This window comes from Natator depressus, chromosome 6 (assembly GCF_965152275.1).
Source record: "Natator depressus isolate rNatDep1 chromosome 6, rNatDep2.hap1, whole genome shotgun sequence".
Classification (NCBI taxonomy): domain Eukaryota; kingdom Metazoa; phylum Chordata; order Testudines; family Cheloniidae; genus Natator; species Natator depressus.
In genome coordinates, this window is record NC_134239.1 from 105,422,405 (window position 1) to 105,438,456 (window position 16,052).

General features: G+C 41.6%; 1 protein-coding gene across 4 annotated transcripts in view; it reads left to right on the forward strand.

The window, feature by feature from the left end:
* VRK1 (VRK serine/threonine kinase 1) overlaps positions 1–16,052 on the forward strand; it is a 59,040-nt gene that overhangs the window by 29,192 nt on the left and 13,796 nt on the right. For 2 of the 4 annotated variants that reach the window (XM_074956192.1, XM_074956193.1), the window contains exons 12-13: positions 9,004–9,109; positions 9,406–9,481. In XM_074956192.1, coding sequence (XP_074812293.1) covers positions 9,004–9,109; positions 9,406–9,481 — 182 coding nt within the window. Of the gene's footprint in view, positions 1–9,003; positions 9,110–9,405; positions 9,482–14,751; positions 14,861–16,052 lie in introns of all 4 variants that reach the window. The other 2 variants (XM_074956194.1, XM_074956195.1) reach the window with 2 other exon arrangements.

The window sequence follows — 16,052 nt, forward strand, 5'->3', positions numbered from 1 at the left end:
CAATTATTTAATGAAGTAGATATTGAGATTCAGCAAGTTAGCTTTGTAACTATTAAAATACAAATTGTCAGCATCACGTCAGAAGATACAAGGTAAATATCAGTTAATCAAACTCTTAAGTTCTCGAGCAACATTTTTCTTTGCTTATCTGTACATTTAGATTATTAGTAATGAAAATATTTTTTGTTGGTTTATATGTGTGTGATGAAATCCATGTTTACTGACAAAAATCTAATACTTCCAGAGGTACTTGTATTTAAGTAGACTGAACTCTAAATTTTCTCTCGCATATGGAATCTTTTGTTGTGCAGAACATTTGCACAAGTAGCTCTTTCCAGTTAGTAAAATGTACAATCCTACTTGCACAATGGAGGAGATTTTATAATTCACACATTTCAGCAAAGGATCCTAGCATATTAACCCTATAGGTAAATACTGATTTCCTATTGTCAGTATGCAACTGCTTGTGTGGGATCTATGTGGATGTTTATACAGAAGAAATGTATGCTAGTGGGACTAGTTCTTAATGAAAGCTATAGAACTATACATGTGCAGAAAACCCTCTGGCAAATTTATTTACAGATGTAAATTTAATCATTTCATGAAAACTGCCCCCTAATTTTTTGGGGAAAAGTTAAAATGTGGAATATGTTATGAAGAATGATACTGAGGCAGTCATATAACTAAAATTGAATCTAGGTTACCAAATAAGCATTACTGTTGTTGCCTGTATAGGACAAAACTTGATAGACAAAGGCAAGTAACTGGGAGACAGACATTTTAGACTTGATCCTCACTAACAGGGAGGAATAGGTTGTAAAGCTGAAGGTTGAAGGCAATGTGGGTGAAACTGATCATGAAATAATAGATATCATAATTCTAAGAAAAGAAAGGAGTGAGAGAAGCACAATAAGGGACAATGAACTTCAAAAAAGCAGACTTTCAGAACTCCGAGGTATGTACATAGATATGTAAGGTCCTATGGGAAGAAAATCTGAGGGATAAAGTAGTTAAGAGCTGGCAGTTTCTCAAGGAGATTAAATGTGCAACAGTAAACTATCCCAAGCCAAAGAAAGATAAGAATAATAAGAGGCCAATATGGCTCCTTTAGGAACTCTTTAATCACCAGAAAATCAGAAAGGAGTCCTACAAAATGTGGAAACATGGACAAATTGCTTAGGAATACAAAAGAATAGCACAAGCATGTAGCGATAAAATCAGAGAGGCTGAGGCTCAAAATGAGTTACATCTAGCAAGGGACATAAAAGACAATAAGAAGAGGGTCTATAAATATATTAGGAGCAAGGGAAAGACAGGAAAGTGTAGGTCCTCTATTTAGAGGGGAAGGAGAGCTAAGGGATGACATCATGAAAGCTGAGGGATTTAATGCCTATTTTACTTCTGTCTTCACTAAAAAGGCAAGTGGTGGCCAGATACTCAACACAGTACTAACAACAATGGGGAAGGAATTCAAACCAAAATACGGAACTAACAGGTTTAAGTGTATTGAGATAAATGAGAGATATTGAAGTTGGCAGGGCCTGATGAAAATCACGCTATGATACTTAAGGAACAAGCTGAAACAATATTGAGAACTCATGGAGCATAGTTAAGATCCCAGAGGACTGGAGAAGAGCATACATAATACCTCTCTTTAAAAGGGGGAACAAAGAAGGCCCAGGGAATTATAAGCCAGTCATCCTAACTTTGGTACCTGGTAAAATACTGGAACAGATAAGATGCTTGCAGATTGATTAATAGAAGATAATTGGGTTATATCTAATAGCCAACATGGATTTGTCAAGAATGAATCATACCAAACCAACCTAATTTCCTTCTTTGACAGGGGTATAGCCTGGGTCGGGGGAGCAGTAGACGTATATCTTGATTTAATAAGGCTTTTGACACAGTCCCACGTGAAATTCTTATTAGCCAATGTGGTGTAGATGAAATTACTGTAAGGTGAGTGCACAACTGGTTGAAAGACTGTATTCAAAGAGTAGTCATCAATGGTTTGCTGTCAAACTGGAGAGATGTAGCAGGTTGGGTCCAGCAGAGGTCCATCCTTGGTCCGGTACTAGTCAATATTTTCATTAAGACTTGGATAATGGAGTGGAGAGTATGTTTATAATATTTACGAATGACACAAAACTGGGAGAAGTTGTTAGCACTTGGGAGGACAGGATTAGAATTCAAAATAAGCCTGACAAACTAGAGAATTAGTCTGAATTCAACAAGATGAAGTTCAGTAAATACAAGTTGAAAGTACTACACTTAGGAAGGAAAATTCATATGCACAGTTACAAAAAGGGGAATAACTAGTTAGGTGGTAGTACTGAAAAGGATCTGCGGATTATCGTGGATCACCAATTGCATAAGAGTCAATGTGATGCAGTTGCGGAAAAAGCTAATATTCTGGGGAGTATTAACAAGAGTGCTGCGTGTAAGACCTGGCTTTTAAATGTCCTGTTTTTATTCTGTACTGGTGAGACCTCAGCTGGAGTACTGCATCTAGTTCTGGGTGCCATACTTTAGGGGAGATGTGGATAAATTGGAGAGAGTACAGAAGAGAGCAACAAGAATGATAGGCCAGGTTTTCTAATTCTTTTATGAGGAAAGGTTTTAAAAAACAAACAAAACAAAAACCTGGGCATATTTAGTCTTGAGAAAAGAAGACTTGGGATGGGGACCTGGTAACAGTTTTCAAATATAGTAAGGGCTGTTATAAAGAGGACTGTAGTCAATTGTTCTCCGTGTCTGCTGAAAATAGGACAAGAAGTAATGGGTTTAATCTGCAGCTAGGGTGATTTAGGTTAGATATGAGGAAAATCTTTCTAACTCTAAGGGTAGTTAAGCAGTGGAATAGGCTTCCAAGGGATGCTGGGGAATCCCCGTCATTGGAGGTTTTTAAGAACAGGTTGGACAAACACCTGTCACGGATGGTCTAGGTTTACTTGGTCCTGCCTCAGTGCAAGAGCCTGGACTAGATGACCCCTCAAGTCCCTTTCAGCCCTACATTTTCTGTGATTGAGAGATGGGCCTAGGTATTGAAACGTCATTCTTTGTATGTATTTTGTACAGCCCTATGTCATACAAAGTAATTTTAATCAGTAACATATTTCTAAACCAACTTACAGCAAAAGTGTAAGAATTTTTCACTTTATTGTAGTGAAATAGTATGTTAAAGCTTCATTTAATAACAAAACAGTGACTTATAAACAAATTGATAAAAACGTTGACTCCACCGATGACAATAAGATCAAGGGTCGTCCACTGTGTTTGCAGGTGGGATATTTTGACTGCTCTAACAGCAACAGAATTAATGTGCACAAATGCTTCTCTACAAGTATTGATTGAAAAGATAGTGTCTAATAACTGCTCAGTCAGCCATACATTAAAGATCTCATGCAGAAAGTATGAAACCAAACCAAAAGCTACAGGAGATTGAAGTCCTCTGAAGTACTACCTCAAGCTTTTCTAAGGGCTTGTCTACGCTTACATGCTAAATCGCAGCCACTGCATGGATTGCAGCGGCATCGATTTAGCAGTTCTGGTGAAGACACACTAAGTTGATCACAGAGTGCTCTCCCATCGACTTCAGTATTGCACCTCCCTGAGAGGTGGAAGATAAGTTGGCAGGAGAGCGTCTCCCACCAACATAGGGCAATGTAGGCACCGCGTTAGGTCGATGTTAGCTACTTTGCTAAGGAGGGTAATTTTTTTTCACACCCCTGAGCAACATAACTTACATCAACTTAAGTGGCAATGTAGACCAGGCCTAAGTTATGATTTTGCACTGGAACTAGTCCCCTGGTTAAAAATTGCATTACCATAGTTTCATTGTTAATATTCTGCTGAATCAGGTGTAAAGATCTGCCCAGCAAGGAGAGCTCATTAACATGAGTTCTCCTCCCCCTGTGAATCAATGTGGTTTGGATCTGTGTGCTGAACGAAATCTGTTTCTGTTGGTTTGCTGACTTTGCTGTATTAGGTTGGCCTGCTGCAGAGCCGACATCTGTGACCTTCCGAGTCTTTTGTGTCCTTGTCCAGCACAGAAGACTGTATACATTTCCTATTGAATCAGGCCCTAGGTTTTTAAAACCTAATGTACTTTACTTAAGCCAGGTCCAATCACTTTCATTCCCTAGATGGCGACATTACTTACCTATAGGTGTTTTTGTTTGCATGCATTGAGGTTTTCATTTATTGTGCCCCTTTTTCTGTTTTCTTCTGGTGGGGTGCCATAGGCCTAGTCAGCTTTCATTCATTTGCAGTGGTTTTGTTGAAGTGTTTAAACTGAGAGCAGAATATAGGTCTCATAGCTTAGTGGTTCTTAACTTTTTACTAATGTGACCCACCAACTGCATTTTGTCAGGTTTTTTTTGCAACCCACCTGGGGGCCAAATTCATGTGTGTGGCCCAAAATGGTAGGCCAGCATCCTTCTCTTCTGCCATCACCTCCTCACCCTACTAAGAGGGCACCAGCCACCCACGGCAGCCCAGCACAGCAATTCTAATCCTGGCCCAGCCCAGAGAGGAGGCCCTAAAGGGACACGGGGGAGAGTTGGAAAGCAAGCCTACCTCGCTCACCCTGCAGTAGCAGGAGCTCCTGTCCTGCAGGGCTGGGCCTGCTCCCTTCATTGCAACCTGACGCATAAGGTCACACCGCCACTCAGGTTTGACCTGGCTGTGGCAAAGGGTACTTTCTGTTTCAGTAACATACCATGCCAGAAAGCCCTTGCATCTACACGAGATTTTCTAGGTCCAGTGTTTCAGTTGTGGCTTCAGGATAGAATGGAAGGGACTGTGCTACTCCTACTGCCAAGGGCCTGTCTTAAACCACTCTGGAAGGCTTGCTGGATGGAAAGAGAGGGTTAGTTCTCACCAAACAAGTCCCCCTTTCCTGAAAGTTGTGTGTTTTGATGGCTGGTAGAACCACATGGTGAATTGCCTGCTGAGTGCAAAGGTAGCAGATCTCCTGATACATCTAGATAGCTTGTAGTAGTGCTTCGGAGGAACCAGTGGTCATGGTACATGTAGGTACCAATGACATAGGGAAAGGTAAGAGAGACGTGTTGGAGGCCAAATTTAGGCTGCGAAGTAAGAGATTAAAAGTCCAGGATATCCATGGTAGCATCCTCTGCAACACTTCCAGTTCCATGCGCAGAGCTAGGAAGACAGACTGTAATGCAAGGTCTAAATGCGTGGATAAGATGACAGTGTAGGGGGAAGGGATTTAGGTTTATTTGGAAGTGGGGAACCTTTTGGGGAAAGAAGAGCCTATACAGGAAGGATGAGTGGGTTCCACCTTAACCAAAATGGACCCACGCTGCTGGCACATAAATTTAAATTGGCTGTAGAGGATTTTTTTTAAACTGGTGGCCAAGGGAAAACCAAAAAGTGCAGGGGAGCCCAATGTTTCAGGTGAAGACATCCTTTGATGAATTTATTGAAGAGGGAACTCTGTGTCCTGGCATAGAAGTTGATGGTACAGGTAGGAGCTAGTGAGCAACAGTCACATAAGTCTCATTTAAACATAATACATGAAGGCAAGCAACTAACTATTGACAAAATGTACAAGTGCTTATATACAAAGGCTAGAAGCTTAAATAATAAGATGGGTGAACTAGCACGCCTCGCATTAAATGAGGATATTGATATAATAGGCATCACGGAAACTTTATGAAATGAGGATAATCAATGGGACATAATGATACCAGGGTACAAAATATATAGGAATTACAGGGTATGTTATGTTGATAGGCCAGTGGCACTGTTCTTTTTTTGTTGTTGTTGTTTGGTTTTTGTTTTTAAAAGTATATTCAAATAAGGTGAAAATCTTAAATGAATCAAACTGTACTGTAGAATTTCTATGGATACAAATTCCATACTTTAATTAATAGAGCAGTAGGAATATGTTACCGACCACCTGACCAGGATGGTGATCGTGACTATGAAATGCTAAGGGAAAACACAATAACAGATTATTTCAACTATCCTTATATTGAGGGGGTAAATGTCACCTCAGGCTGTGATGCAGTCATAAAGTTTCTAGACACCATAAATGGCTGCTTCTTGGAGCACTCTACTCCTGGAACCCACATTCTTGATTTAGTCCTAAATGGAACACAAGATGTGGTCCAAGAGGTAATTGTAACTGAACCGCTTGGAAATTGTGACCATAATGTAATTAAATTTAACATCCTTCTAGGGAGGAAGGTAACCAAAAACAAATAGTGAAATGTAACTAAAAATGGAACCTACACAAGAAGGACGCTGCTTAAATGGAGATTAAAAATAGCAGTCACAAGGGTAAAATGCCTTCAAACAGTATGGAGACTACTAAAAACATAAGAGGCTCAGATTAAATGTATATCCCAAATCAAAAAAGATGGTAGGACCACCAAAAGAATGCCACAGTTGCTGAACAGCCCAGTGGAGGCTGTTAGAGGCTAAAAGGCATCCTTTAAAATTTGGAAGTCAAATTCTAATGAGGAAAATAGGAAGGAGTACAAACTCTGGCAAGTAAAATGTAAAAGTATAATAAGGCAGGAAAAGAGAGAATTGGAGAAGCAACTTGCTAAAGACACAAAAACTAACAAGATATTTAAGTCCAAAGCAGACTGCAAGGAGTTGGAGGGATCTCACAAAACTGGGTGACTGGGCAACAAAACACAGATGAAATTCAGTGTTGATAAGTGTAAAGTTATGCACATTGGGGGGGAAAAATAATCCCATCTGTACATACACAGTGATGGGTTCTAAATTAGCTGTTACCATCCAAGAAAGAAGTTTTGGCACTACCCTGGATGGTTCTCTCAAAAATTCTGCTCAATGTGTAGCAGCAGTCAAAAAAGACTAACAATATATTAGGAACTATTGGGAAACGAATAGAAAATATCGTAATGCACTATATAAATCCATGATGTGCTCACAGCTTAAAAAAGAGACAACTTAAAGCAGGATAGGATAGGTGTATAAAATCATGAATGGTATGGAAAAAATGAATGGAGAAGTTATTTACCCTTTCACACAATACAAAAACCCGAGGACACCCAATGAAATAAATAGGCAGCAGATTTAATACACATAAGAGGAAGTACTTTTCGTGCAATGCACAACTAACCTCTGGAACTCATTGCTGTGGGATGTGATGGTCAAAAGTATAACTGGTTCAAAAGAGAACTGGACAAATTCATGCAGGATAGATCCATCAATGTTTGTTAGTCAAAAGAGCCAGGGGTGCAAGCCCATGCTCAGGGTGACCCTCAGTCTTGGATTACCAGAAGCTCGGAGTGGAAGACTGAGGCAGATCACTGCATAATTGCTCTGTTCTGTGCACAAGCTCTAGCATAACAAGAAGATACCAACAGTTTATTCCAGAGGAAGCCTCCATAACTGTTAAACTAAACTCCCTGGAGTAAGGGCCATGTCTTATGTTTTTTCAGTGCTTAGCACGCTGACAGCACTCCCTAATTGTTAGAAAATAAACAGTGGAAATATGGGTTACAGTGATTCATACTTCCTTCTCACATTCTGTTTCAAACACAAGTGTTGCTTTTGTGAGATGAATACCGCCTGATTTCTGTTGCCATGTGATTCACCTGCATCAAGATTGAGATCTTTTTTTATTAAATAATCTTGGAAACAAGATAAATGTACTTTCCTTTTGTGTAGAACGTAATTGATATCTGTTTTTACGATGAGCGTTTAAAATCTCTCACAGGGGAAATGCATTATCTCCTATATAAAGGCAATACAGTGCTGAAATATTCCTCCTTAATTTTGGTCAGAACAAACAAAAGTGTCTGTGTTTGTTCCTGCCTAATGCATCACAAATCTGCTGACATGCTAACCTTGGAGTCTTGGCTGGCGTTAATCAGGCCTGTGCACCGGCAGGAAAGATGTACCTAATGCACTCCATCAGTGCAGTTTGCATATGGAAGTTCTCACAGGGGAGCTGCCCTGTGCCAGCTGAGGGTTACCTGCCCACTGCAGTTATTGTATGTAATTATCGAACCAATCTGTTCAGCCCAGCAGGGTTTAGATGGTAATCATGAAGCAACACTTTGGAAAGGAAAGATGTAATATGCTCTCCTCTTCTCCTATCAGCTATGTGAAGTTGTAACACTTTTAAAGATATTTTAGGAAAGCAGTACATTCTTATTCAGTTACTAGAAAAGCAAGTTAAACTTTCCCAATGTTTAGCAAAGTTATGTATGTGGGCCAACACATCCTTTACAAAATGATGTGACTTTTAAAAAAAAAAAAAAAAAAAAAAGTTTCCATAGCCACCTTAAGAATACTTTGCAACAGTGGGATTAATTGTAATACACAGATAACAGTGCTATATATTCAGAAGTTTAAGATTGTGTCTTGAATAGAGTTCAGCATTCCCTTGTAGCTCTCTTTGGAAGAGAACCTATAGTTGCCATTAGGAAAAAAGAATGTGCTGTCTCTGGGTGTTAGATACTTTTTAGCTGTGCAAAAAAAGGCCTTAAGCCTTTGGATTCAGATAAAGTTTGACTTAATACGGTATATGTTAATTACTAAAAATAAAATTAATTTTAATGTTGGGTAAGAACATTTTCTATATTATTTTAGGGTAGTCAGATTGATCCTTTGATGATGATTAATTTTAAATTATTACTAAAATTAGAGAGGCCTTGATTTAGAAATGTGGATTGTTATAATTTAAAATAAAACATTCTTAAAATGTGAACGAATAGCTTTTTGTGGAAAGGTAAAACTGAACTGTTTACAATTGTATATTGTAATCAGTACTGTGTCTAACTTTTAGATTAATATTTTGAGTCAATTGCCTTCTGCATATAGGGTATAGTGAATGTTCAGATCAGGTGTTATGGGATTGTGGGATAAATGAGGTTAGATGACTTAGAATCACAGAGTAACACATGTAAATAGCTTCTACCTCACTCTTATTTAGTCAGTCTACTTGGAATTTCTGCTGTTGTCTCAACCACTTTCTTATCTTTTTAACAGAAGAAAAGAAAGGCAGCGGCATCAGCAGCAGCCACAACAGAGGAAAGCACTGGAACAGACATGGAAGATGTGGAAAGTCCACGAAAGAAGAGACCTGCTCGTTGTAGTAAGTCAAGAGCCAGACTTCCATTAGTCTGTGCTATTCACCCCCACGCTGATGAGAATTAGTCCGACCTTTAAATTTTTGGCTTTCATGGCAGATAACTTTAGGAAAATTGAGATTTAGATGTCTGTCCTGTGTACAGCAATTATATGAATATGTTCACTATGTTTGCATGTCATACAGCTGATGGGACTATTCGTTGATAAACATTGGTAGTTGCTCCCTGCCCCTTTTGCCATTGGTCTTTCTCCCCCTTCGTTTTCATTTTTCTCTTCCTGTCTTGTCCAACTCGCTGTCAGGAAACGCTGACTCCTCAGGACCAATTCATCACAGCATGTTACAGCCAGAGGCTAGCAGCAGCAGCAGCTTACAACAGTGAGTGGATGTAAAGGAAAGGAGTAGTTTTAAGGATAGAGAATTATGAAAATAGAATTTAAAATAATTTGATACAGTTTGGCATAATTGCTTTTCTTAGAAAAAACTATAGACTAGTACAGGGATCTCAAACTCAAATTACCAGGAAGGCCGCACAAAGACTAATACATTGGCCTGAGGGCCGCATCACTGATGCTGCCCCCGCCCCCACTCCACCCCTTCCATGAGGCCCTGCCCCTGCCCCGCCTCTTTCCAACCCCTTCCCCAAAGTCCCCACCCCAACTCCGCCCCCTCCCTGCCCCTATTCCAACCCCTTCCCCAAATCCCCATCTTTGCCCCACCTCTTCTGCGCCTCCTCTTCCCGGGAGCATGTGGCTCCCCGCTCCTCCCCCCTCCCTCCTGGAAACCTCTAAGTCCTGCCAAACCGCTGTTTGGTGGCAGGAAGCGCCTGGAGGTAGGTAGAGGAGCGGGGGAGGGGGAACGCGTGGGAGCTTGTCAGGCCAAAGCAAATAGCTCCGCGGGCTCTGTGTTTGAGACCCCTGGACTAGTACAATAGGGTTACTGTAAATCAAGATTAAGATTCATTGGTAGAGCTGTCTGAGAAAACATGTGTAGTGCATATTCATGCTATTTCTGGCTTTAGCCTATGCTTTCTGTCCCTCACACTGATGAGAAAAAAAATTCAACTAATTAGAAAAATAGTAAATGATTCTGAAGAATTTTTGTTCCAGATTATATTTTACAAATAAACATGCAAAGCAGTGTCCAGGGTTAAGCACTATAAAAATAACAAAACAGTGGAAGTCAGAGGCACTTGAGTTTTGCTTGTTAAAAACTCATTTTATGGCAAATGCAGAAGGGAAGGAAGGCAGGCAGGCAGGGGAAAAAGTGATGCTACACTTCAAAGTAGAATTATTTGTAATTTATTAATTGAGCCTGGTATAAATATCTAGATAGCATGACATGAACTACAGGGATCAGACTAGTTTCATACCCGAGTTTGACATTGTCCCTTCATGTTTCAGCTGTTTACATTACAGAGAAGTCTGACCATGAAAAAATGATTTGTGCAGTTTTAATATGAATGTTTCCGTATTGTTGACTTCCATTTATTTATAACTTTTTTCAGTCCTTCAGTGCCTGGAAGGTTGTTAATTAAGTAGATTACACATTATGCAGGCAACAGAGGGATTTAGTTTTATGCTGAATTTTATGCTATAGTTTAAACAGATTTTAATTAAGACCATATAACACAATGTTTTATGATTTTTGTGACCATCAAATCTGTACACTAGCAATGGTTTGGCCACTAATCTGAACCCCAGGTACTGGCCTACACCTGATCCAAATCTAAAAACTGCATTCTTGGTTCTTCCTAGTTAAAATATTTATGATATCTTCTCTGATTGATGCATATCCTTATTTTATTGCATTGCCTTCTAAAATTTGAGTTCAGTATTAAACAGTTCTTTGTATCAGTTTGGATCTCTCTGAAGGTGCACATGCCTCCTGTGCACATGAGCTTGGAATCTTTTCGGAGTAACCGTGTCTGTCTGGGCCATACATGTCCCGTTTCACTTCATGCTTTCATGTGAGGGCTTAAAGGGCAGATTGGCTGGCTGCAACACTCCCTCAGTTCCATCTTACCATGTATGCCAGCAAGACAGAACCTGGCAAATGTCTGGCCTGCTATTCTTCCTTGAGCTTCAAACTCACTTCAAATTATATTATGAAGAAAACCCTCTTCAATTCCATGTTTCTAACTGATTTGGATGTTCCAAAAAATTTAAAACAAAACCCAGGTGGTGACCCCACTGCTGGTTGAGGGATTTCGTGCTAGCAGTCGTCATGGGGGATTTTTAACCCCCTATGGGTTTAGCTCTGTCCACTGTGAAATGATCTTGTGTCCTTAATTGGCAGGCACAGCCGATGACTTTTCTGCTTTGGGGAGGGACACATCCCCAATCTGTCATTCCTTCTTGGCCCACACTTGAAAATTCTGAGACAAGGCTCAGATTAGACCTCTTTGAGCAAGCCATGAAAGTCATGTCTGATCCATGGAGTCTGAATAGAGGAGACTATCCACAGCAAGTGCTGTAGAAAGCATGCACCTGACCACTTGTTCCAGTCAGAAGTCATCAAAAAGGGCACCAAGACCACTGGCATCAAGACTTAAGACACTGACTACTCTGACACTTGTACTCTGGCATCGATGACCTGTGAACTGAGTGCTTTGGCAGACTCCAGGACCAGGAGATTCATGTCATCTGCTTCACAAAGTGCCAAGCAGCAGACCCACACCAAGTGCAAATGCAGCTCAGAGTGTGTAGTGGGTTCATCCTTCAGGAGGACTTAAAACATTCCTCAAAGATGCATCTTCCAAGTCCTCCTTGATGTTGAGGGCTGGGAGCATGGTACTGACTTTGAAGAACATGCAAGAGATGGCGGTACTTGTGCTGATTTTGACACGGGAACCAGTATGGGTACAGAGATATGCCTTGGAGATGCTGCCATCTACTGTCTCCTTAGTACCAGGACAGACACCTCACCGGAGGCCCCAGCACTGGATTTACCCCAGCAGGACCACTGTTCCCAGAGGATGTACTTCTATTCACCATTTCCAACTCACTTCTTCTCCCCTACATCCATGCAGGGAACCCTCTCCTGTAAGACCATAAAAGGATCTGAGAAGGAGTTCTAGAAATGTTCCATTCTGGGCACTTGTGTGACTGGGAGGGGTCAAGTCAACAGCGATCTGGCCAGTATCCTTAATGTTCCACATTGGCCTTTGTGGGCCTACTGATGTTCACCTTCCTGTGTGTCAAGGAGCAGACCATGGTCGCATGTGTCCAGGAAAAGGAGGAGGTTTTGATCATCATTGACCTGAATGGCCAGGCCCCTCACCAGAAATGGAGGAAGCCCCTCAGAAGCAAGTGGAGACTGCCCTCCCCACTGAAGGAGTCTTCAAGTTCTCCTAAAAAGACAGTCATTTCAGCCTCTACACCAGCTGTTGATGAGTCTAGAGCCTTCCAAGACCTGCTCTCAAGAATAGCTGAAACTTTGGATTTGGAGACACTGATCCAAGAGAACACACACAAGTTGTTCATCATTCACAGCTACTTAGTGCTATCAAGAATTTCTCTCCCAATTAATGAGGATGTTCTGGACCCAGCAAAGTAGAAAGGTACCAACTACCATCTAAGGACTTTTGAACACTTTTTATGTGCATCCTGCACCAGGATCATTAGCAGTACTTGTGGTCCAGGAAGAAAAAAAAAGGTCCACTAAGGGGATTCTGAAAGATAAGGATCTCGAGAAATTGGACCTTTTTGGTCATAAATTGTATTAATCTGCCTTGCTCCAGTTCTGTATGGGATTCTGAGAAGTCCAGGTAACTATAGAGGACTTAGTCTTCAAGGGAATGGAGCTGTTCTGCAATAAGACAAATGAGGCACTCCATTCCTTCAAGGATTTGAGGGCAGTGCTGAGGTTCCTAGGGATTTCAAGCCATTTCAGTACCAGCTGCTGCAGTGGCATGGAACTCTGTCGTACCTTACAGTCACCAACCAGAATACGCACACTGATATACCAGGAGATGGGATGGTAGTCATCCGTCATCCTTCTCCATTGCACACCAGGCTCCATTCCAAAGACAGCAGGTTGGATGGGAGCATCAAAAGCCATGTCCGGATCCAACCCAGAGATGACCATCAGAAATTGCTTTGCCCCTTTCCATTGGGTGTGGTCAGAGATAAAGCCAGCAAATAGGTGGTGGACATTGTAGCCGAGAGGCACTCTATCCATTTTCATTCTTTGCTTGCTCCCCACTATCCTCCCAGTCCCTCTTCAAGGACCCTTCTCATGAGAAGCTATTACTAAAAGAAGTGGCCTGTTGTTTCATCTGTGAGCATGGGAGAAGTTTCTTAGGAGTACAGGGTAAGAGGCTTCTACTCCCTATGTTTCTTTATTCCAAAGAAAGGGTTCTTAATCCTATTCTAGACCTGAGGAGACTGAATATGTGCGTTGCCTCAGATTCAGCATGGTAACGCTTGCCTCCATCGTTCCATGTCTTCAGGCTCAAGCCTGGTTTGTGGCTTTTGACTTATAGGACCTGTACTTCCATGTTGCCATCCACCCACCCTATAGGAAGTACCTGAAATTTGCAGCAGAGCCAAATCACTTCCTGAACAAGGTACTGCCTTTTGGACTCTACAGCATGAAGGATCTTCATGAAATGCCTTGCAGTGGTGGCAGCGTGTCTGAGAAAGAAGAACATCCACATCAATCCATACATACATGGCTGAGTGAACGGAGGGAGGTCATATCAGGAAGCTCTGACAAGCTTCAGTTGTGTCTTATCCTTGTTTCCCCAGCTGGGCCTCCTGATATATTATGAAAAATCATTAATTATCCCATCTGAGATATCAGCATTCATAGGGGCCAAGGTCAGTTCCAGGACAGTGAGACAGCTTACCTGCCAGAGGACAGATTCCCTAATCCCTTTAGGAGCCGTTAACCGTTACATAGGGGTGGGGCTACTCAGGGAGAATGGGGGTTTAAAAAGCCAGCTCCTAAGCAACTAGAGGAGCTAACGAACAGGAGCAGCTAATGGGGGAGTTTTGTGAGAGAGTTCTCCAGGGGAAGGAGGAGCAAGTATGTGACCCTTGGAGTGAGTTTGTTTGTTTGTTTATTTTGTGCTTGCTGCTTGATTAAAGTGTAGAGTGTGGTCTGTTTGGGGGGCCATTTGCTGAGCCTAACAGCCTGCTAGGCAAGGCTGAGAGCGTCTAAATGAGTCTTTGATCCCTTAGCGCTTCAGGATCCATTAATCAGGGGGCAGAGCTACTCGGACTACAAGGGGCTTAAAAAAAAGCTCCTAAGCAACGGGAGCAGTTAATGGCACATGAGCAGTTACTAGGAGTTTTGTGAGGGGGTTTTACAGAGGGAGTAGGAGAACCAGATGACACCTCATAGAATCATAGAATATCAGGGTTGGAAGGGACCTCAGGAGGTCATCTAGTCCAACCCCCTGCTCAAAGCAGGACCAATCCTCAATCAAATCATCCCAGCCAAGGCTTTGTCAAGCCTGACCTTAACCTGATTAACAATCTCTGAATTTAGGCAATAAACGCCCCCTCCCCTCCCAAAACCCCCAAGAAAAACAAACCAAAAAGCTGCAGAAGTAAAAAGAGTGCATGTAGAAGTACAGCAGCAGAGTGGGGGTATCCAGTTCATTGCACTGAATGCAGCATGTATGATTACCTCTCTTGTAGGCAGTTGGCATATGTGTGCATTCGGTGCAGGGTGCTTATGGCCCTCAGAGACCAAGTACGGGTTCTGGAGACCAGAGTGGCTGAACTGGAAGAGCTAAGGGAGACAGAGGTACATATGAGACTTTGTGGTACACCCCTAATCTGACAACCTCTGTGCTGTTGAGGAGGATGAAAGTCTTGGGGAAGGAGAACATCAAACTAGAGCAAAGGGAAACTATCCCATAATTGAGACCCTCCTTCCAGATGAAGTCATGCTGTCCTTTTTCACTGAGGACTCCTCTCCGGGTAAGGAATCTCAGTTATTAGGAAGAGACAGATAATAGTAATGGGAGATTGGATCATTAGAAATATAGATAGTTGAGTTTGTGATGACCAGGAGAAGCGCATGGTGAATTGCCTGCCACGTGTGAACGTTGCAAATCTCTCGAGACATCTAGACAGGCTTATGTGCAGTGCTGAGAAGGAACTGGTGGTCGTGGTACATGTAGGTACCAGTGTCATAGGAAAAGGTAGGGGAGAGGTCCTGGAGGCCAAATTTAGGCTGCTAAGTAAGACATTAAAGCCCAGGACCTTCATGGCTGCTTCTAGTTCCATGCGCAGGGCCGGTTAGACAGGCAGAACTGCAGGGTCTCAATGCATGGATGAGACAATGATGTAGGGATGAGTGTTTAGGTTTATTAGGTGCTCAAGAACCTTTTGGGAAAGGAGGAGACTATACAGGAAGGATAGGCTCCACCTAAACCGAAACGGAACCAGATTGCTGGCATGTAGAATTTAAAAGGTCATAGAAGAGGTTTTTTAACTAAGGGCAGGGGGAAGCTGATAGTTGCGGAGGAGCACATGTATTATAACGGAGGCTCTATTAATGGGGATTCTCTGTATCCTAGTAAAGAGGAGAGGGTAGAAGTTTATAAAGTACAGGAAGGAACTGAAGAAACAGTCAAATGAAAGAGTCCCATTCAATTTCAAAAGTGACAAATGTAATAAATGCTTATATACAAATGCTAGAAGTCTAAATAATAATTTAGCCAAACTTAAGTGCCTGCTATTAAATGAAGATATTGATCTAATAGACATCACAGAAACTTGGTGGAATGATGATAATCAATGGGACATGGTAATAGCAGGTACAAAATACATTGGAATGACAGAGTAGGTTATGGTGGTCGGGGAGTGCCACTATCTATGAAGAAAAGCATAGAGTCAAACATAGCAAAAATCCTTACATAAATCAAATAGTACCACAGAATCTCTCTGGATAAAAATTCCATCCTTAAATAATAAGAGTATAACAGTAGGAA